The sequence below is a fragment of the Coregonus clupeaformis genome, chromosome 36, assembly GCF_020615455.1.
Source record: "Coregonus clupeaformis isolate EN_2021a chromosome 36, ASM2061545v1, whole genome shotgun sequence".
In the NCBI taxonomy this organism is placed as follows: Eukaryota; Metazoa; Chordata; class Actinopteri; order Salmoniformes; family Salmonidae; genus Coregonus; species Coregonus clupeaformis.
The window spans coordinates 41,854,160-41,877,383 of record NC_059227.1 but is presented as its reverse complement, the minus strand read 5'-3'; the positions used below and the strand labels follow the sequence as shown (position 1 = coordinate 41,877,383).

Sequence of the window (23,224 nt, the reverse complement as noted above, 5' to 3'; positions counted from 1 at the left end):
ACACCTGCTCCCCATCATTAAGCACAGCTGGACTTCATCACCACCCTGATTACTCTCCCTTCATATAGCCCTCAGTAAGCTTCAGTCATCAGGCAGTATTGGTTTTGGTTACGTTCAGTACGCTTCTCCTGTTTTGTATTATCTTCATGATTATTATTATTAAACTCACCTTCTGCACCTGTTTCCTGACTCCCTGTGTATACGTTACAGTCGAGCTAGCGCAAGCAGGTGGTTGTTTTTCAGTTGGCGACAAACAATACGAAAAACTCCAAAAGACATTAACGATACCAAATCAAAAGCCCCGCAGGTCAGGAGATCACACTCGTTCAGCTGATTAGCTCGGTCATTTTTCAATTTTTTTTATACCAACTGTCTTTTCCTAGGTGCTCCAGCCTTCAGCTACACATTGTGTACTAGGCTAAATGTCTACTACTACTGAAAAATATGGGTTGTTTATGAATTCGAAGGACCAATAAAAAGGGATAAAAAACATAGGCGCTGGATTTTAGGTCGGTAGCAACCACCACAGGGTGTCCGTTCAGAACACGAGGAAGCAGTAGTTCAAGGGTTTCATGAAGATCCACACACACACATGCAACACCACTCTCTCTGATACTAATTGTGGTTCTGTAAAGAAAAGAGGAGAACTTAGGCACTTAGGCACAATTTTGGCACTTTAGGAAGTCTTTATTGACATTAAAAATCTGATGGGAAAAATATGCCTATTTGCATGTCAACAAACTAAACTGGCTATGTGGACCCAAACACATGCTAGATGCACAAAGAAACAATAGAGCAATGTACAAATATCTACACATTATAAAACATAAGCATGAGCAATCTACAACCGAAAATAGCCTAGCACACAGAAAAACGCTAACAAATGCTAATCGCTAATGAACATGATAAATAACAATGCATTCTGGATGACAATGCTAATGCTAACCCTAGTGGGAGTACGCGAGCGAGCTAGCTAGCTAGTAAGTTTTACACAAATGGTACATATTTACAACAGACACTATTTAGCTCCAAACAACAAGACATCAGGATTTTGGAACTTACATTTAGCTGCACACACAATAAAACATCAGAAAGAAAAGCTATTATTTCTAAGGGGGTAGAATAAGTAGGAGAGAAAAAACGGTTGGTCATCGGAATGGAAACTACAGACCGCATGAAGCCCTGCCTGGTCGGGTATTACGCTAAGTCCCGGAAAAAAAGGCTGCTGATTGGCTAATAAAATTATGATGATTGGCGTGACCTTATTTCAATAAGAAAACCAAAAGAAAGTATTGGAAAGGAGAGATGAGCTGGCCGTTTTAACAACTACAGTATGTTCCCATGAAATGGATAACACTGTAGACCTTAATTTGACCTGACTGGCGTATAGCCCTCCCCTTTTTCCTATCGGTCACTCCCAACTCGGGACAAGGCATCGGCTATCACGTTATCCTTGCCTACTACATGACAAATTACCCGATTGTAAAGCTTCAAAGCATAACTCCAGCGGAACAACCACTGATTCTGAGCCGAGATCACTTTCTGAGTCAAAATGCAGGCCGAGATCTACCGCTCAGATAAAAAAAACATGACTTAAAAAACATAGCCTATGCAACATTAACTTCTTAAAAACAATGATGCAGCAATGAGGTTTATGCAGTAGGCTATAGGCTCAATACAATATCACTGCATATTGGCTATTCTTGAATTGCCCTGCCAATGTTGTCATTCTCAGACCATTTTTTACAAATATTTTAAAATGTAAGTATGTGATCACACTGGTAATATATAATTTGTTGTATTACTTGTGAAGCATACATTGAAATCATTTGCATTTAAAAAAAAATTACTGGACTGATGGTCAGTCTCAGCGGATGGAGGGAGAGCGAAAGAGAGAGAGAGAGAGAGAGAGAGAGAGTGAGAGAGAGAGAGTGAGAGAGAGAGAGAGAGAGAGAGAGAAAGAGAGCAGCGGAGACACTGCCTCCCACCGTCCCTCAGCTCTTCCTCTCTCCGCTGACTGACCAAAAAGGGGAAACTATCTTCCGCACTTCATTATTTCTGACTCAGGCATTAATGTATGTTTTACCCTTACTTGTATGATTAGAGAAAATGAAATACTCCTTGATATTAGAAAGACACAAGCCGTTAATCACAATGCAAGTCTATCGATACACTTTGTAGCACGAGTGGATAGGGAGAGGGGTTCAGTCACTGCTGCAAAGTTGGGTAAAAATCTCTGATAGAACCCACTCATTCTCAGAACTCTCAACACCTGCTTCCGTGTCCGTGGCACCGCAAGTCAAGTATTGCCTGGATCTTGGCTGCCCTTGGCCTCACCTTCCCCAACCCCAACACATGACCCAAAAAGGTAACCTTGGGCCTGTGCAATTTCACACTTGGGTAAGTTTGCCACCAACCCTGCCCCCCTCCAAACACTGGAACAATCCACATATGTGGTCCACATGCTCTGCTCATGAGTCGCTGTACACTACCACATCGTCAATGTAAGTGACCACATTCCTCAACCCTGCCGTCACAGTATTCATCAAACGTTGGAATGTGGCTAGGGCATTTTTCATCCCAAACGGAAGAACCCGACACCGATACAAGCCCTCTGGTGTCACAAAGGCAGATACCTCCTTAGCATGTTCTGACAGGGACACCTGCCAGTATCCCTTCAGCAAATAAAACTTTGAGACACACTGAGTTTCCCAATCCGATCGATGTAATCCTCCAGCCGGGGAATCGGATACAAATCGTTTTTTGTGTCAGTATTGACTTTTCAGGTTTCGGAATCAACACAATTGGAGAACTCCATTCGCCATTCCTAGGCTTGACAGCATCAATCTCAAGCATATAGACCAGGTCTTCGTTCAACTGAGACATTTTCACTGGATGAATACGGTATGGATGTTGTTTTTATGGGAGCTGCATCCCCCGTCTCCACATGATGGGTAGCCATTGATGTAAGCCCTGGGGTATCCCTAAATGGGGCAATGTGCAACTACACCAGGCTACGAATATCCTCCTGTTGACTGGTGGACGGGAGTGCTAACCACATAATTAACCTCCCCCACTTGTCGTAGTACTTTGTATGGTCCACAGAACTGAGTCCCTAGGGAGTCCCCTTGCATTGACAGCAATATCAGGACCGAGTCCCGAACAGAAAAGGAGCGTGCCACTGCCCTTTTGCCATATTGCTGTATCATTGTCTGCTTGACCCCGGCCAAATTACTCTGGCCAACTCATGCCTTAAATGTACACGGAGAGCTAACTTTAATAATGTAAATCTCTCATGGCTCAAAGTAGAGAAGAGATTGACTTCATCCCTAATTGTTTTTGTAAGAGGTTTTGACATGCTGAATGCACTGAGCTGTCTGTTTAAACTACTAACACATAGCTCGGTCTCTTCACAATCCCCAAGTCCAGAACAGACTATGGGAGGCGTACAGTACTACATAGAGCCATGGCTACATGGAACTCTATTCCACATCAGGTAACTGATGCAAGCAGTATAATCAGATTTAAAAATCTGATAAAATTACACCTTATGGAACGGCGGGGACTGTGAAGAGACACACACACACACACAGGCACAGGCACATGCATACACATGCTAACACACGCACTCTACACATACGTACACATGGATTTTGTATTGTAAATATGTGGTAGTAGAGTAGTGGCCTGAGTGCACACACTTTATGTGTTGTGAAAGTGTTATGAAATATAATGTCATGTAATATATTTTTTTTGTATATACTGTAACTGCCTTAATGTTGCTGGACCCAGGGAAGAGTAGCTGCTGCCTTGGCAGCAGTTAATGGGATCCTTAATAAATACAAATACAAATACATGCCGCCCAGAGCCGATCCTTGAAGGAGGAGACATACTGCAGAACATTAACTCACGTCTCTGGTAACAACAGCCTCTCTTTGCCATCTTAAGTGGACCTCTCACCTCGTGCCCATACACAAGCTCAAACAATCTAAATCCTGTGGATTCATTCTGCTGTTTCTGGAATGACAAACAGCAGAAAGGGGACGGCAGTGTCCCAATCTCCTGGGTACCCCACACAGTATGTCTTCATAATGGTTTTCAGGGTCTGATGACACCGCTCAATTGCCCCCTGTGACTGTGGGTGATATCCCCAACTCACTCAGTGCTTCCCAAAAAACTCAGGACATGAAATTCGACCCCTGATCTGATTGGACCGCTCGAGGTAGGCTGAACCTGGTAAATAATTGGAGCAAGGCTTCCACTACAGTCCTAGCCTTAATATTCCTAAGAGGGATGGCCTCTGGGAAACGTGTAGTCAATTCCATAATTGTCAGCAAGAACATATTTATCTTCTTAGTCTTTGGTAATGGTCCTACACAGTCTATCATCACCCGAGAAAAAGGTTCCTCTACCACAGGAACTGGTTGCAGGATGCCACCGGGATAGTCTGCTTTGGTTTCCCCACCATCTGGCAGGCATGACATGTTTGTTAAAATGCTGCTACATCGCCCTGCAATTTTGGACAGTAAACATGTTTCAACACTTTGGTCTGTGTCTTTTGCTAACCAAGGTGTCCAGCCATTGGATTCTCATGAGCCAATCGCAACTCTTCCTCACAAAAACACTCTGGCATTACTATCTGATGTAGTACATTACATTCTTCTGATGCGGGTCGGTCTGCAGCCCTCCATTTCTGCATCAAGACCTCTTCCTGAAGGTAACACCCCTCTTCTATCTCCTGACTTTCCTCGAACGATGATGCAGTATCGATCAGAGGGGCCATGGTAGGGTCCTTCCGTTGCTCCGCAACAAAAACCTCCCGCATGAATTGAAGGGGGACCAGGTGTCTGCTAACTGGGTTGAAAACCAGGTGTCTGCTAACTGGGTTGCTGGGTCAATCATTTGAGGGATCTACCGGTACTTGCTTGCCCTACGTTTGAGAGCGAGTCACTACAGAGGCTTGGAGGATTCATCCTTTTGCCTCAACGCTATCAAACTGATCCCGGAGCCCAGCACCAAATTATCTCGTGGCCACCAAACGAACAGCGTTAGACAGGTCCAGTTGGACTGCCTGAAGTGCAGTGCTTGTATTCTGAAAACGTTGGAGTATTGTGTTCCACAAGTTACACTGAAGAGCAATCTCAAGTTTATCCATTTGGGTATAGAGCGTTAGAGCCTCGTTACGCGTGGCCAAAGTGTGATTTTCGTCCTCAGATACTTCTAGAAGAGACTGACTAACATTGGCATGATTGAGGCATAATGCTTTTGTGGCTTGTGCATGGGCAGTCCACATCATACCGGAAAGAGTTTTTAGGGTCAGTTTGTGTATTGTTTGTTTAAGTTGTTGCTCGTGCTGTTGTTTTCTTTTCTGTCATCCTGTGGTTGGCAGTTGCAGTAAAAAAACAGAAACAATTTATACTACATATATAATATATACTGTATATGTAATATGTACTTCATATATTTCCTTCTTTTTTTTTGCTGCCTCCTGGGCAGAGGGGCTTCAGTCCCGGTAAACACCTGCATTATTCTGGCCCTGACTGTTGCCTACCAATCTTACCTACCTACTACATAACACAATGCTTATGTGTGTTCATGCCACAGGAGGCTGCTGACGGGAGGATGACTCATAATAATAGCTGGAATGGAGTGAATGGAATGGTACACCATATATACAAAAGTATGTGGCCCCCCCTTTCAAATTAGTGGATTCGGCTATTTCAGCCACACCCGTTGCTGACAGGTGTATAAAATCGAGCACACAGCCATGCAATCTCCATAGACAAACAAGTAAGTTCGTCAAATTTCTGCCCTGCTAGAGCTGCCCCGGTCAACTGTAAATGCTGTTATTGTGAAGTGGAAACGTCTAGGAGCAACAACAGCTTAATCGGTGAGTGGTAGGCCACACAAGCTCACAGAGCAGGACCGCAGTGCTGAAGCGCGTAGCATGTATAAACCATCTGTCCTAGGTTGCAACACTCACTACCGAGTTCCAAACACCTCTGGAAGCAACATCAGCACAAGAACTGTTCGTCATGAAATGGGTTTCCTAAGATCAACATGCACAATGCCATTGGACTCTGGAGCAGTGGAAACGCGTTCTCTGGAGTAATGAATCATCATCACCATCTGGCAATCCGACTGAAGAATCTGGGTTTGGTGGATGCCAGGAGAACGCTACCTGCCCAAATGCATAGTGCCAACTGTAAAGTTTGGTGGAGGAGGAATAATGGACCCACGGGGGTCCAGTATGAAAAAAAACATGCAAGTCGCTCTGGATAAGAGCGTCTGCTAAATGACGTAAATGTAAATATGTAACTAATGCTCTTGTGGCTAAATGGAAGCAAGTCCCCGCAATAATGTTCCAACATCTAGTGGAAAGCCTTCACAGAAGAGTGGAGGCTGTTATAGCAGCAAATGGAGGACCAACTCCATATTAATGCCCATGATTTTGGAATGAGATTTTCGACGAGCAGGTGTCCACATATTTATGGCAACCATGTGTTTGATGTGTCCGATACCATTCCATTGATTCCGTTTCAGACAGTACTATGAGCCCGTCCTCTCCTTTTTAAGGTGTCACCGGCCTCCTGAGGTTCACGCATCAGTGTGTCATCCATCCTTGTGATTGTAAACCATTTTGGATGATTTTAGTTGACCATAGGAAATAGCTAGTGCGTAGAAATGCCGCAATGCGGGTTTGATTGAATAAGCTCTCTCTCTCTCGCTTCCCTGGTTGGCTATACTCAGTTGACTGTCTCCTTTGCTGTGGTCCACTGTCCACTGTTTCCCTTACACAGAAGGCACAAAAGACCCTGAGAGGTGTGGTGTGTGTGTTGCTGGACGACGCGTCAGTGTGCGAGGGACAGTGTGTGCACTGTCTTGGTTGAGATAGTACATTGTGTGTGTATGTGTTTTTGCATCTGTGTGACCCAATCTCAAACCTCTCCGTGCAGCTGCCAACCTCAGGTAACACTTCTTCTTCTCTCTTAGCTACATCAGCACTTGAAATGATCATTTTAAATTCCTTGAAGACACATTTTGTTGTCGCAAAACGAAACCCTCTAAATGTATTTATTGTCTTATTGAGGAAATTGATACTGGGGATGTGGTGGGTATATATTGCAATGATAATTGATTTTGTGTTATGTCTACTGGTAAATCAATCTGCTCAGATGTGTATTTTTTGGCCCCATTGTGTTGCATATGGTGCTTCCGCAGGTTGTTTTAGATGTTATGGACGTGTTAGACATCTATGACTCAGATTTTTCCTTTATGATTTTACATTAGCATGCATGCTTTAGAGAACATTTCATTAAATTACTGGGTAAAAAAAAACAAAAAAACATTTTGTTTATACTTTAAAAACTCTACAAAGTTTGACCAAAGAGTATTCCCATTAACTTATGTAGCTAGTAAAACCGACAAAGACAACATACACGTGGTATTTCTACCATTAGGCTAAAACAGAATCATCCCATTTCAATCTTTTCCAAGTGATTTATCATTTTTGGCATGCAAAATCCCCCCCCCACATTGTCTCCAAACCCAGAGACAAAAAGTTTGTGGACTTAGTCGACTCTCTTTCCTGTCTAGTAGCTTCTGGTGTTTGCTTTAGCGTCCGCTGAACTCTCAATGTGACTTTTGAGAGAGGGGCGCATCTCGGAAGGGAGAGCTTCACGCTATGGTAACCGAGAGGGGGGGGGGGTTTAAAGATTTAAATCTTCTAAAGTTGGGGAAAATGGTTTGTCCATTGGTTTTGAATTATTGCATAATAAGAGATTGTCATTGCCATTATCAGAGACCAAGGTGGACAGTCCTCATGTCTGTCTTTGACATACAGTATGATAAAATCGTTTGAATGGCCACTTTATATCCATAATTAAAGGGGCAATCTGCTGTTCGAACAATAACAATAATTTTGTAAACAGCTGAGGGAAGGGGCTGGTGGAACATTAACGACTATTAATTCATAGATAGAGCTATGGATGCAAGGACTGACCATCCATGAGATAACATGTATAGTTTTAACCATGTTTTGACAAATACATTGTTTACAAACATTTGAATAAAAAAATAAAATATTTTAGGTTCTGATGGGATAAGACAATTATACTCATGAGGCATTCATAAGTTAGATTCTTCAAGAATCAATGGGTATATAACATTAATAAAAAAGTACAAAAATGTATGTACTAATCGCAGATTGCCGCTTTAAAGGCCCAATACAGCTGTTTTTATCTCAATATCAAAACATTTACTGGTAAAAAGGAAGTACCTTACTGTAATCGTTTCCCATTAACATTGTCAAAAATAAACAAAAATAGGTTTTTAGCAAAAAACTATTTCTCAAGCAAGATTTTGCTAGGAATGTCTGGAAGTGGTCTGAGTGGGGAGAGGGAGGGTTCCCTTTCAGTCGGTACTCTCGGTACAACACAACTCACTCTCGCGACTTCGATTGAAGAACAAAAAATCACACCTGTCAAGGCTAATGAAATCTGTGCCTTTCTGCGCCCCACCTTCCACAGGTGATAACCCTGAGGCTCGAATTCATTCCTTCAATTATTTCACTCTTCACCTCGATGTGAGCAGGAACAATTGACGATTCTACAAAAAAAAACATGAGACTATCTGACTTTGTGCTAACTAAACTGTCCCTTCATGGTAGAGCGTGCTCACCCGATGGACGTTGCGTGCTGGGGTTTTGTATTTGTTCTCAGAGTTTCCTTGTCACGAAAAATGTGTTATTCTTCAATTTGCTTCAGCAATGAGTAAGATGGCAAAAAAATGAGACCGAGACAACGAAGGCTAAGCGACCATGCCCCCATTCATGCGTTTATACTATTTCTCCCAAAGATACTCACGATTTCTGTTGTTTGTCTCGGCTTGGAGCACGCTCAGGAGGCCCTTGCTCGAACCAGTTTGTGTGCGCATTGCCAGCGGCTGCATGCAAACTCCTTGGATAGATGTGTCGAATTCTTGAGAAAGCGCAGGGTTAACATTGACGACCTTCCTCTGCTGGATGCGGTACCTGCCGAGTTGCAGGACGTGGGGGAGGGATTTGGGGCTGTGGGCAGAGCAGATAGAACTAGCCTCCCCGCAGGGCGATAGTGAGCCGTCTGAATCGGTCTCCCACAGTGACTCATTGGGCCCAGGTTCGGATGACGACGTGTTGTCTCTGGCGGGCTCAGGAGGTTTCTTGGTTGATGAGGAGGACTTAGTTCCGGGGCAGCCACCTCCTCACGCTAGTGATCATCCTCCCCGCAGAAGTGACCGTCCTCCCCCGCAGAAGAAATCTTCCACGGTGGGAAGTACCTGCCCCCTGTGATTGCCGCAGTCAAGCACCACTTGCCTCTTTTTCCAGATTTTGGCGAGGAAGTGATGACAACCTGGTCCAAGTCACATTTCTTTTGTCTGTCACTATGCTGCAGTTCTACCAGACCGAGCTGCTGGCGGAGTTGGATGCAGCTTTGACTGCCGGGGGAGCCCCACACAGAGCTCTTGCGCAAATTTCATTCTGTGCATATCCCGGTGCACCCGTTCTGTCTTACGGGTAAAGTATGGGAGCTACAGTGGTGGCACAGTGTCACCTTTAGCTGACTCTCTTGGAGGTGCCAGAGAGAGGGACAGATTTTTCCCTACGGGTTTGTTTGGCCCGGTTTGAGGCTAAAAGAAGCAGGAAGAGGCCCTGCGGGCTTTTCTCTCTCGGAGGTCCTTCTGGGCTGACGGTGGAGAACCTTCCCGAAAGCAGACAAGTGGAGCCCTGCCGGCTAAGTGGGCTGTCCCGCTCAGACACACAGTTGTCAAGAGTGGTGGAAATAAAAAATAACCAATATATCCCAGTCCACGGGAGGGCATCATGCCCCCTCAGATGGCACTTTACGGGAGACTCACTGCCTGCTCTGACCAATGTCGCGCATGCGCACTCTTGCCCTGGATCATGTGAACAGTGACGTCAGGATACAGGCTACAATTCATTGTACGCCCCCCACATTTTTGTAGAATCATTACGTCGACTTTTCCCTGACATCAGTGCCAGGGTTAAGGGAGGAAATATCCTCCATGCTCCAGAAGCAGGCAATACAGGTGGTTCCTCTGTCGGAAACCCAGGACGGCTGATACAGTGAGTATTTCCTGGTTCAAAAGGGACGGGGCCTTACGTCCTATTCTAGACCTGTGTGTTCTAAACAAGCACCTCAGAGTTTGCACATTCAGAATGCTCACAAACGAGCGGCTGTTCGGTCCGTGCATCCCGGTGATTGGTTCACCACCATTGACCTGAAGGACATACATCCATCCCGGTCACAGGAATTTTCAGAGGTTCCATTATGAGGCGACAGCCTATGAGTTTTTGGTCCTCTCGATCGGCCTGTCACTCTTGCTTTGTGCCTTTACGTTGGCCAATAGCAGCAGAGTCAAGGAACAAAGCGGTGTTGTACACATCCAGGTTAGTGTCCCATATTCAGTCTCTAGGTTTTATTGCAAACAGTAAAAAGAGCTGTCTGACCCCATCGCAGTGCATTTCGTTCCTGGATCTCGCACTTTTCTATCCCTACAGAGGGTGTACGGGTTCCGGCTCTGCTTGGCCCAATTTCGGATGGCGTGCAGCAATGCATTTTCACCAGTTGCTGCGCCTACTGGGCATGATGGCTTCTATGATAGTAATCATTCCCTGGGGTTATTATTGATGCAGCCTTTCCAGCGCTGGGTGCTAGCCACTCGCATGGACGCGTCTCGCAACCTAAACTGGTCGCTTCGGTTGTCTCTGGCATGCCTGCAGGCACTGGCCCAGTGGGGAGATCCTCGGGTACTGTCGCAAGGGGTGCTCATGGGACAGGTGTTATTCTGCAAAGACAGACATGTCCCCCCAAGTGTGGGGCGCGCTGTGCGATGGCTACTCGATTCTGGGGGTATGGACGGTGGGACAGAGTGTCCGACATATAAATTGCCTGGAGCTTCTGAGGGTGTATTTGGCACTCAGGCGCCTCCTCCCATGTTTGTTGGGCTGGCATGTGCTGGTCAGTGGAGGCTACACCCATGTGTGGTTGCCCAGACATGGGAGAGATTAGGCAGGGCCGTCATAGATCTTTACGCATCGCAAGAAAACGCGCAGTGTCGTCTGTTCTTCTCGATGAGGGACCCGAGTGCCCCATTGGGAACGGACATTCTTGCGCACCAGTGGCCTCGGACCCTGCTTTACCTATTGCGCCCATGTGGGATTTGGCTCTGTTTTTGGAGGCATTGTGTGCTGCCCCCTTTGAGCCTCTGAGTTGGTGGATCTCAAGATCCTCTCCTACAAAACCTCTCAGCTCATGGCTTTGGCCTTGGCTAAATGTGTTGGGGCCTCCACGCCTTATCCGTACACCCTTCCTGTACTCAGTTCACCCCAGTCGACTCTAAGGTGACGTTGTGTCCTAATGCGGCCTTCATGGTTATGACCTACAGGTCTTTAGCCTTTGAGCTATTTCCCTTTTCGTCTCCTCCTTTTGCTTCTGAAGAGCAACAGAGGTTGCATGCCCTGTGTCCAGTACTAGCTTTATGCACGCACATTGAGCGGACCGGGAGATATCCGGTTATGTGACCAGCTTTTAGTCTATTTAGCTAATCCAGCTCGTAGCAGGGCGCTCTCTAAGCAGCGTCTCTCCTATTGGCTTGTGGAGGCTATCTCCCTGGCATACAGCAGCAAGTGGTAAGGGTTACTAGCGGTGTACGCCTGGCAGCGTCTTGGGCATTATTTAAAGGATGTTGACTGTAGGGGATATTTGTGCTGCGGCAAGTTGGGCATCACCACACACTTTTGTGAGGTTTTATAGCTTGGATGTCACTGCTCCCAGTGTAGCCCACAGTGTGCTTACAGCTGGAACAGGAGAGGGTCATTAGGCAGCGCACGGTGTGCGCAATACCCAGACTACCTTGTGGTGGAGGTCTGGGTGGTCTGCCATGGGCCATTTCAGTTGGTCTCCATTGGGGCCCGGCTTGGGGTGGGATTTCAATTCCCCCATAGTTGCGTTGAACCGACAGGATTTGGTAGGTTACTTTCTAAATGTAATCCATTTAGTGCACAAGTTTGAGCATGTGTCCGTTAGGCCTATGGAAAAATATTAAATCAGCACAAATTAGATTGAGCAATAAAAAGTCCCACTTGTGGTATTCTGAAATTAAACTCATTTTTTGACAGTATGTGGAGCACAACACCACAAACTTTCCATATAGGCTGGGATCCACCCAGCAAACAGGGGACATCCTGAGGACATTCGGCAACGTTCCCATTAGGTCCCTTAAGGGTTTCGGCACAACGTTATCCCACTGACGTTCTGAGAACGTTCTAAGAACATCCATAAAACATTCCTGGGGACCAACCGGAACTAGACAAAATCTCCAGGGGACCATGACACAACATCCAAAGAACATCCTAGGGGACGCCCCAGGATCAACCGGGAACTAGACAAAACTTCCAGGGGACAATGACACCAAGTCCTGATGACTTTTTTATAATTTCATGATAACCTAATGACTCATTATTGTTTGCAGGGTATTTACATTTTAGCAGACACTCTTATCCAGAGCGACTTACAGTAGCGTGTGCATGCATCTTTATACTTTATTTTCGTACTGGTCTCCCATGGGAATCAAACCCATAACCTTGATGTTGCAAGCAGCATACTCTACCAACTGAGCCACACGGGACAACATGTTTCACAGCACATTTTTCACTGGCTATCCACGTGTTGCAAAGGCTACATTTATACATATGTGAACAGCCATTCACAACAACCACAATCCGTAAGGCGTGAATAATTGAGAAATCAGCAGTCTGATTCACATCATTGCTATGTAGATATCAATAAAAGGCCAAGTGATATCCAAGTAGCCTATTGCCCGTCGCTACACCAATGCTGTCGCCCTTACCCCAAGCATTAATTTAAGTTGGATGTATAATCTTTGGATGCCGACAGCAGTCTCATCATTGGAAGACATAACTGCACTGTAGCCTTCAAAATACTATTCCTGCTCTTTTCCCGTGATCCATCAAAAGCATTTGATGTGTCTTCAGGGTCTCTGACTTGTGGTCAGACTCGCTCAGGCGGAACAAATTTAAACTTGTGCTTTTTTTCAATGCTGATTTGAATGTCATTGAGAAAACGGAAAGGTGTGATGTATTTTTTTGCACACATCCTTTCTGAATTTAAAAGTAATCCAATAAATAATCAGCTAGTTTTTCAAAAGTATCTGTAATCCAATTACAGGATTTTAGCAGGATTTTTTTTTTGCTTTGTAATCTGTTACTCCCCAACCCTGTGTGCTGAGAGTACCGACTGAAAGGGAATGTAACGTAATGACTATAACTAATGTTCCCTGAAAAGGGAAATGAGGTACAACACCTGTTTGGCCCCGCAACGCCCGGTTCTGGGCTCAGTGAAGAGCAGTATTGAATTGAAGGAATGAATCTGAGCCTCAGGTTTATCACCTGTGGAAGTCATAACCTTATGATATGTAATCTGAAAACTGGCTGTTATTGGCAGAGAGGTTTGGAACTCTCTTTGTTATTGGTCTATATTAACTTATACCGCCTGGTGATGTCAGCAGGCAAGCCAAAACTCCACCCATGCAAAACCTGCTGATTTAGAAGGTCCTGAGTAGATTGTATTTTCAACCAGCAACTATCTGGAAATAACACTGATCAAATTTCTTCACACTTTTACAGTGTTATTTTCATCAGCTATTGTACAATGTGATACAAAAACAAAGTAAAAAATAATTTTGACTGCACTGGTCCTTTGAACTTTATACTCAATTATAATTAAGTGATAATGCCCAATAAACCAAGCCCGTGTTTGGAGGATATATTGGCACGTGTTGTTAGGCCCGAGATGAAGTCGGGGGGCCGGCAAACCGTGCTAATATATCCTCCAAACACCAGCTTATCCGGCATTCTCACTTTTATACAATGGGTTACCAACATATTCAAATAATGATTGACATATTTTCATTAAAAACGTTATTTGAATTAATTTATTCATACTATTTCATCCTTCCACAAGATTTAGTCCCGACACAAATCTAGGGTTGCTACCCAACCCGGCTGGTCTTTCGTTCTATTGGTTCGGGTTGCCGGAAGCGCTGACCCAGTCGTTCGTTCTAAATGTTCTATTGCCATACTGGCTGACAACGTTCTTATCCCTTGCTTGCTAGCTAGCCAACTACGGCTAACTTACAGTCACGTCCAAACGTCAAAAGAATAACAACAGCAGCAGCATTTGCATTTGTTTAAGCTGTTTTTCTAGTGACATTTATTTGGATACATCCATAACAATGAGCTAAAGAGGCGCGATTTCGCCTGGCATGTGCTCTCTCGTCAGGACACTGTTGTTCAGAGGAGCTAATCAACAACACAGCTAACACAAGCACTTCAAACACTGAAGCTGTAAAGACTGCAAACTAGCTGCACTTCGTTTCGTTTTACCTTTTTTCAATTGACATTTCTTTGTATAAATTCATAAAAATGATGCCAGCTGATTCATGATTTTGACTGGCTGAGAAACGCTGCCTGACTGTCTCCTCCCGACCTCCGACCCCTACACGTTCATTACTATGGGACAGCTGGAGATCGAATTTGAATATTGAAACAATGTTGCAAATGTCGGAGAGACAGACAGCAAGGTTTATACAAATCTCCGGTGTTGAAAACGAAATGTTTGTCTAAAAGAAATGTGAGATCATGTCTAGATGCTTTTTATAGTGGAGATCAAGTTTATAATTTGCCTGGCTGGGCTGATGAGACAGTGGATTGCGAGTCAGATGGAACAGAGTAAATAGGCATCACAGATTTAGCCGGTGGTAACTTGTGGAATAGACACTGGAATGTGCTTTTATGCCATTAAATTTGGTGTCATTATAGGTATGAAGACCCGTTTACTGTTCCTTTGCCTATTGGCCTCAGCATTTGCTGTGTCTGTAAGTACTGATAAATCCACTCTTGCTTTATGAAACAGCTTTTTAATAAAAATGTATGATGCCAATCATTGTAGCCCTGTTGAATAACCACAAGTCTAATGATATTTTATCAATAATTCTTTGTTACTCCCAAGATCAAAGGCAAACCTCACGGCAAACATCAAGCTTTATCCAAGTCCTCACACACAGCTAAAGAGAAGGTAAAGTGCATCCAACTCCTGTATTTTAAATAGGTTCCATACTGTAAGTAAACCCCATCTCTATAAAAACAGAACACATTTACAAGGATTCTCCAGAAACTTTACCTTTCATTATATTTATGGCAAACGTTTGTCCAGAGGCTATATCTTTTGTTATATTTACAAAACGTTTTTCCAGAAATGTTTCATTTTAGTTGTACTGACTTTTTACACTTCCCTTCCTGCTAAAGGACATTGTTCCAGATGAGGCCAATGAGGGGGCGGTCCTGCCGACTTTCATGACCTTCGTGTCTAGCAGTCAGGAGCAGGAGGATGAGGACATGAGCTACGAGGACAATCCTAACGCTAATGTGGGTCCCAATGCTAACGCTAATGTGGGTCCCTCCAATGAGGAAGGGGTGTTAGAGGTGTCCGACAGTGGTGAGAGGAGCACCCCTGTCCTGCTGAGCGATAAGGCACTGGTGGACCTCCTCCAGGGGGAGTCAGAGGAAGAAGAGGTGGAAAAGGAGGAGGAGGAAGAAGAGGAGGAGGGAAAGATCGAGTCTGAGGAGACACAATCTGAAGAGGAAGAGGAAGAGGAGGAGGGAGAAGAAGCGGAGGGAGACTTGGAAAAGGAGGAGGAGGATGACGAGGTGGTGGAGGAGGAGGAGGAGGAGGAGGTGGAGGTGGAGGCAGAGAAAGAGGCGGAAAAGGTGGAGGCGATGGCGGATGAAGAGGAGTCAGTTGAGGATGAAGAGGAGGGAGAGAAAGAGGAAGAGGAGGAACCTGTGGTCGGGGACAGTGGAGTGGAGGAAGAGGCTGAAGTCAAAGAGTTGGACAGCAACACTGAGTCGGAGATTCCAGTGGATCTGGACTACGCTGGCGACAGTGACAACATACAGCCCCTGGAGACCGAGCTGGAGGAAGGGAAGCCCCTCGCCGAAGACGCCCAGCTCCTCTCAAATAAGGAAGAGGAGGCAAAGGTGGAGGAGAAAGAAAAACAAGCTAGCAAGGAAGACGAAAACCCCACTGCCACTGATGACTATGAGTCTCAGCAGGACATACAAGACGCGAGGCCTCTGAGAGCCAGGAAGTGCTCGGCCAGGACAAACTCCCTGAGGGAAGCAAGGACCAGGAGAAAGGTTCCAATGACGATTCCCAAGAAAAGGTGACCAATAAACAAGACGCAGTCACAGACGCTGACCTCCAGGAGACAAAGAACAGTGTGGATCTTGACGGGACACGTCTTTTTGTAGAAGGGGAGAAGAGAAGGAGGAGAAGAACGTAAACGAGACGCCAGTCACACCAAAGGCAAAGCCAGGAAGCAGAGGAAGAACCAGAGGGTGAGGAAGCACCCCCACAGAGGGACGAGGCACCGCCAGGAGAGGAGTCCCAGACCACCAGGGGGATGAGGGGAGAAGGAGCACTACCGCACCACCGACAATACTGTCTACAAGCCCAAGAGAAGAAGAGCAGGAAATGGGTAACACTCATCACATATCGCCCATTAGCTATAATACACTGTCATCCTAAAACTGAAACCTACATTGAACCATGTAAACCCTACATAAAGCTAGGCCCTTTTCTGCGAGTGACCTATTTGAAATTAAACTGATGATCCATGGATGGATCTACTCTATTCCCAGAGCTTCCCAAAATTAGTGTACTATACAGTATAGGAAATAGGGTGTCATTTAAAATGCATCCCACATCTTGTCTATTAACATTTGTGGGTGGTTTGTTGACCTCTATTGTGATTTCATCTTCTGTTTCCTACCCAGGCTCCTCTGGTGGGAATGAACCCAGTCCAGATCAGGGCGACAGTGGATCTCTACCCCAGCGCCAGGCCCTATCTGGCGGCCAGCCTATACAGACCCCAAGCCTCTGCTGCTGGTAAGTGTCAATCTCAGCAAGGCACGCACACACACACACACACACACACACACACACACACACACACACACACACACACACACACACACACACACACACACACACACACACACACACACTAGGAATCTGCTGACTGGGCCCTTTCACTAACACTCCCAGAAGAATAGTGCCACTCCAATTCACCGCCGCTACCAAAACAAACCCCATCTCGTCTCCGCTGGATTAAGGCGTCAATGAGAGAGCTCATATTGAATTCGGGCACTGTACAAACTCAAATGGCAATGGAATGCAGGGGGTAATGGCTGTGGTGGTAGTGCTGGGGTTTCCATTGACATCTATAATCACTGGAAAGTACATACCTGTAAATTATGATTAAGACATGATTAAAACTTGAATAACACATGAAGAATGTATTAATACAATGACTTAGGGAATCTAGCAGAAAAGAAACAACAGTTTTTTCACATCAATGTTCCACTAATATAAAGTTATAGGGCATGAGTGTGTTTAGGCAATTTTTTTCTCTCTTTTAGACCCTTGTGAGAACTTCCGTTGTAAACGTGGAAAGACCTGTAAACTCAACGAGGAGGAGAAGCCTATGTGTGTGTGTCAGGAGCCTTCTGCCTGCCCACAGAGTGTCACTGACTATGATCATGTGAGTATGAACGGTGGTCATTGGGGTGGCCTTGGGGGGTTCAGAGTTCTGAATCGTTGCCTCTGGATCATATATACTATACAGTATGTACTGCTACGAGCATGGGTTGAATCCGACCCACTGCTCTAGCACTTTCTCTCTCTACTCCTTCCTTTCGCTCTATCCTGTCCAATAAATATAAACAATACGAAAGGAGTTCCTTTAAAAACCTTTGGGAAAAGTTGCTACTGGGGACAGGAACTGTGGGCCATGGAAATTGATAAGATCGGTACCACAGAACTATGCCTCTATAAAAGTTAGGATTTGGATAGGGTATCTGATCCTACATCTGTTGTTCGAGGAAACTTGAAGGAAATATGCCAAGAATCTGGCAATGGTACAACCCTGACATGATGTTCTAGTAATGTTGGGGAGCTGTTGGTTCTGGCTAGAATTTTATCTGCAGACCTCTGTTCCTAAGACAGGTACACTAGCCTCAGTCCCAATAGAGTTAACTCTATTGGAACTCTGTGATGCTTAGTTGCTTACAATGAGCAGGATCACTACAAGATCTTTAACTGAAGTATTTCCTTTGTGAAATCCATAACACATGAAGTAATGTATCTTTCCTGCAGGTATGTGGAACTGACAATGTCACCTACGACACATCCTGTGAGCTCTTTGCCACTAAGTGCAACCTGGAAGGCACCAAGAGAGGCCATAGACTTCACCTGGACTACACTGGACCCTGCAAATGTAAGACAGCTATAGTCAGACCACCTCTACAGTTTCTGACCAATACAGTAACTAACCTGAAATAACTAAAGTATAACACCTCTTGGTCAATTTCTTCCACTCCCTTTCTTTTTCTTTCTCTCTCTCGTCTGTTTCTCACTCTATATTTAATTATTTCGTCTTTCCTTGCCTCTCCCCCTCCTCTCTTTCTCACTCTCTCTCTTTCTTCCACTACCTTGCTCTCTCTGTTAGTCATAGCACCGTGTATGAATGCCGAACTGGTCCAGTTTCCTCTGCGTATGCGCGACTGGCTGAAGAACGTCTTGCTGCAGCTCTATGAACATGACTCAATGTCCCCTGGCTTCCTCACCCCCAAGCAACGCATCAGAGTGAGTAAATACATTTTTATTTAATTGAATATCATTGGATCCATAGATTTGAAAAAACCCTTGTATGGACACCCTTAACTGTAAGATTAAAATATGAGGGTAACACTTTACATTAGACATATCATATATAAAGGGGTTATAAGTAGTTCATTGATAGTTCCATTATTTATATTTTCTAAATAATTCATATTCTTATAAAGGAGCTTTATGAAGTTTAACCAACTGCATTCTTAGTGATTGATAGCATATACATGACCGGTGAAAAGTTTTAGAACACCTACTCATTCAAGGGTTTTCTTTATTTTTACTATTTTCTACATTGTAGAATAATAGTGAAGACATCAAAACTATGAAATAACACATATGGAATCATTTAGTAACAAAAAAGTGTTAAACAAATCAAAATATATGTTGTATTTGAAATTCTTCAAATAGCCACCCTTTGCCTTGATGACAGCTTTGCACACTCTTGGCATTCTCTCAAACAGCTTCACCTGGAATGCTTTTCCAACAGTCTTGAAGGAGTTCCCACATATGCTGAGCACTTGTTGGCTGCTTTTCCTTCACTCTGCGGTCCGACTCATCCCAAAGCATCTCAATTTGGTTGAGGTCGTTGGATTGTGGAGGCCAGGTCATCGGATGCAGCACTCCATCACTCTCCTTCTTGGTAAATAGCCCTTACACAGCCTGGAGGTGTGTTGGGTCATTGTCCTGTTGAAAAACAAATGATAGTCCCGCTAAGCCCAAACCAGATGGGATGGCATATCACTGCAGAATGCTGTGGTAGCCATGCTGGTTTAGTGTGTCTTGAATTGTAAATAAATCACATACAGTGTCACCAGCAAAGCACCGCCACACCATAACACCTCCTCCTCCATGCTTTATGGTGTGAAATACACATGCAGCGATCATCCGTTCACCCACACCACGTCTCACAAAGGCACGGCGGTTGGAACCAAAAATCTCCAATTTGGACTCCAGACCAAAGGACACATTTCCACCGGTCTAATGTCCATTGCTCGTGTTTCTTGGCCCAAGCAAGTCTCTTCTTATTATTGTTGTCCTTTAGTAGTGGTTTCTTTGCAGCAATTTGACCATGAAGGCTTGATTCACACAGTCTCCTCTGAACAGTTGATGCTGAGATGTGTCTGTTACTTGAACTCTGTGAAGCATTTATTTGGGCTGCAATTTCTGAGGCTGGTAACTCTAATGAATTTATCCTCTGCAGCAGAGGTAACTCTGGGTCTTCCATTCCTGTGGCGGTCCTCATGAGAGCCAGTGTCATTATAGCGCTTGATGGTTTTTGCGACTGCACTTAAAGAAACTTTAAAAGTTCTTGAAATATTCCGTATTGACTGACCTTCATGTCTTAAAGTAATGATGGACTGTCGTTTCTCTTTGCTTATTTGAGCTGTTCTTGCCATAATATGGACTTGGTCTTTTACCAAATATGCCTATCTTCTGTATACCACCCCTACCTTGTCACAACACAACTGATTGGCTCAAACGCATTAAGAAGGAAATAAATTCCACAAATTAACTTTTAAGAAGTCACACCTGTTAATTGAAATGCATTCCAAATGACTACCTCATGAAGCTGGTTGAGAGAATGCCAAAAATTTGCAAAGCTGTCATCAAAGCAAAGGGTGGCTATTTGAAGAATCTCAAATAGACTACATTTTGATTTGTTTAACACTTTTTTTGGTTACTACATGATTCCGTATGTGTTATTTCATAGTTTGATGTCTTCACTATTATTCTACAATATAGAAAATAAAGAAAAACCCTTGAATGAGTAGGTGTTCTAAAGCGTTTGACGGCAGTGTATCTCAAAGCCATAAAATCACCAGTGCCTTACAAGTGATTTTCGAATTAGGATCTTGTTAGCACATATTCATATTCAATTCAATACAACTTTATTATTAATGTGTGACCATAAATGATGATGATGTCAATCTCCCAGGTGAGAAAAATCCACGAGAGTGAGAGGCGCCTCCATGCCGGCGACCACCCCATTGAGTTGCTGGCCCAGGACTTTGAGAAGAACTACAACATGTACATCTATCCCGTGCACTGGCAGTTTGCCCAGATGGACCAGCACCCTTCTGACAGGTACAGTACTTCAGGATAAATATATTTTTGTCATAATCCTGAAAAATAACCAGAACGTAATTTTACACTGAGAAGTCTCTTGCGGTTCAGTTGCAGTTTTTGGGGTCAGACTCCCCATTCTCAACCCCCCAACGGAATAAAACAGAGTGAAACAGGAAACAATAAGAGATGCTCATTTTTGTTTTCTGTTGCAAAATGTTTCAAAACGTTTTCCATTGCAAAAGGCTTATGAACATGACACTGGTGTTCCTATCCAGGTTCCTATCCCACTCTGAGCTGGCCCCCTGAGGGTCCCGTTGGTCCCCATGGAGCATTGCACCTCCCGCTTTTTCCAGGAGTGTGACGCAGACAAAGACAAACAGGTGTCCTTCAGGGAGTGGACCAACTGCTTCGGCATCAAGGATGGTAAGAGTGGCAGTCCGTAGCTTCCCTTATACAAAGTGAAACCAATTCAATGACCAAAGAATGAGGCTTGACATGATGTTGCCAATGTTGTGATAGTTGTAGTAGTTAGATTTGAGTGAATGAATGAATGCTGCATTATTGTAGCTTACAGAAGGACCATGGTCATGTGCTTTCACACATGGTTGATAGTATGACCCTGTATTGTAAACTCTTGTAAAGATGTAATATTTTGTGATTACGATAACAGTGTCCGCAATTCTAAATCTCTGACATTCCCCCATTTCCCCCCTCTGCAGAGGACATGGATGTCAACCTGCTCTTCTGAGCCCAATCTGTACCTCAACAAGCAACCAGATTAAAAAAGCATTTAACAAGATCACCTTCAATAATGGCAGAACCACATACCTTAATCGGCAGAAGAGAGATTTAAACTGTATGTTTTTGGGATGCTCTGCAAAGTTAGCCTGGTGGAACCAGCCTGACCGCTGTGTTCACCATTCTATTTTACTTAACATATCAGTCTGGCATTGCTCCTTATTGAAACTGTTTGAGCCTATGTCTGTAATAAGAGGCATTATTCAAAACTAACTTGTCAGTGATTGGATCACCTTAAACCAATCAGAGGACAACCTAATTCAAAGCACAGGATTTTGAGGGTGGGTTTTCTGAGAAGATGCTGATTTGACCAGTCATTTCTTGGCTTATTCCAACCCCATCTATTGGAGAAAGCCCAAATGTATATGTGCAGTAAACAGAATGGTGAACACAGCAATCAGGCTGGTTCTACCATTCTACTGCAAAGTGCAATTGACTAAAAAGTAAAAGTGAGGATGGACCACTGTCCTTCCATGTCATGTGTCATAGATGGAAGAGGAGGATAGTTCATGTTGTCTTTAAATCAGACCAAGGTAGAGCAAATCTGGATCTATAAATATGTGGATGTTCTGTGATACTGTATGTAGATACTGTATAGCTGATAGTGGTATTTGTAGAGTAGGGGATGAGAACAATTTTTTTAAACCATTAACAATGATATCACTGTTATGAACACATTCCAAGAGGGGGAAAGTTTACGAGTGCTTTTTTGTAGATGACAGAAAACAAAAAATATGTTGACTTCTATGCAGGTAAGACCTATCACTTTACTTTTTGGCCAAGAATTAAAGTATTAATTTGAAACATGGCACAGAAAAATGCTATAGTTTGATGTGGGAGCATAACAATATTTTTTTGTATGGAAACCATTTGTAATTGACTCTCAAAATAAATTGAGCTTGAATAGAGTATTTATTTATATTATGTCAAAAGGAGAAATTTAAATGGCATTAAATGTAGTAGAACATGTGATGTTGACAGAATTACTAAGAGTTGAATGCTGCAACCGTTTTTTATGTCTTGCCTGAAATTGCTATTTCACTAACCCTTCTAATAAAAGTAATTTTGACCTCATTGGATCTCATCACATTCCTGTTTGATTGTTTTACTTTATGCACAATTGAATTGAATGTAACTTTTATTTACCCCCAGGGAAATTGTTATCAATAAAGTTATTTCATGCATTATGATAAATTGATACAACGAAGAGAAAATACTGCAGAATATTATGTTTTAGTATTTAGGTTACACTGAAATACACTCAAACCTTCTTTATATTCTTATATGATAATTTGTACTGTACAATTACATAATTGGGAAGTAACTGTAATAAGTTGTGGTTGGTGATGTCACTTTCACGTCAGTGGTGACGTTTTGTCTCTTCTAGTTTGGATGAAAATAATTACAGGTATCTATTTTACACAGCAACCACAGGTGAACAGTTGACTCATCCAACAAAGGCTTATAATAAGGACATAATTGTAATATGATAATATGGTTCAGATTCCTGGTTTGGGTTTGCAATGCAGGTGATTTTGAATAAGGCC

General features: G+C 43.8%; 1 protein-coding gene across 1 annotated transcript; it reads left to right on the top strand.

The window, feature by feature from the left end:
- Positions 1–6,942: 6,942 nt before the first annotated feature.
- Positions 6,943–22,006, top strand: LOC121552552 (SPARC-like protein 1). The gene is given in 14 exon segments (XM_045211220.1): positions 6,943–6,969; positions 14,900–14,955; positions 15,090–15,155; positions 15,386–15,748; positions 15,806–16,276; positions 16,391–16,477; positions 16,916–17,027; positions 17,561–17,682; positions 18,297–18,417; positions 18,649–18,785; positions 20,749–20,897; positions 21,155–21,174; positions 21,177–21,302; positions 21,599–22,006. Coding segments are annotated over 13 exon segments (1,857 nt in total). The 5' UTR covers positions 6,943–6,969; positions 14,900–14,901; the 3' UTR covers positions 21,628–22,006.
- Positions 22,007–23,224: the final 1,218 nt, after the last annotated feature.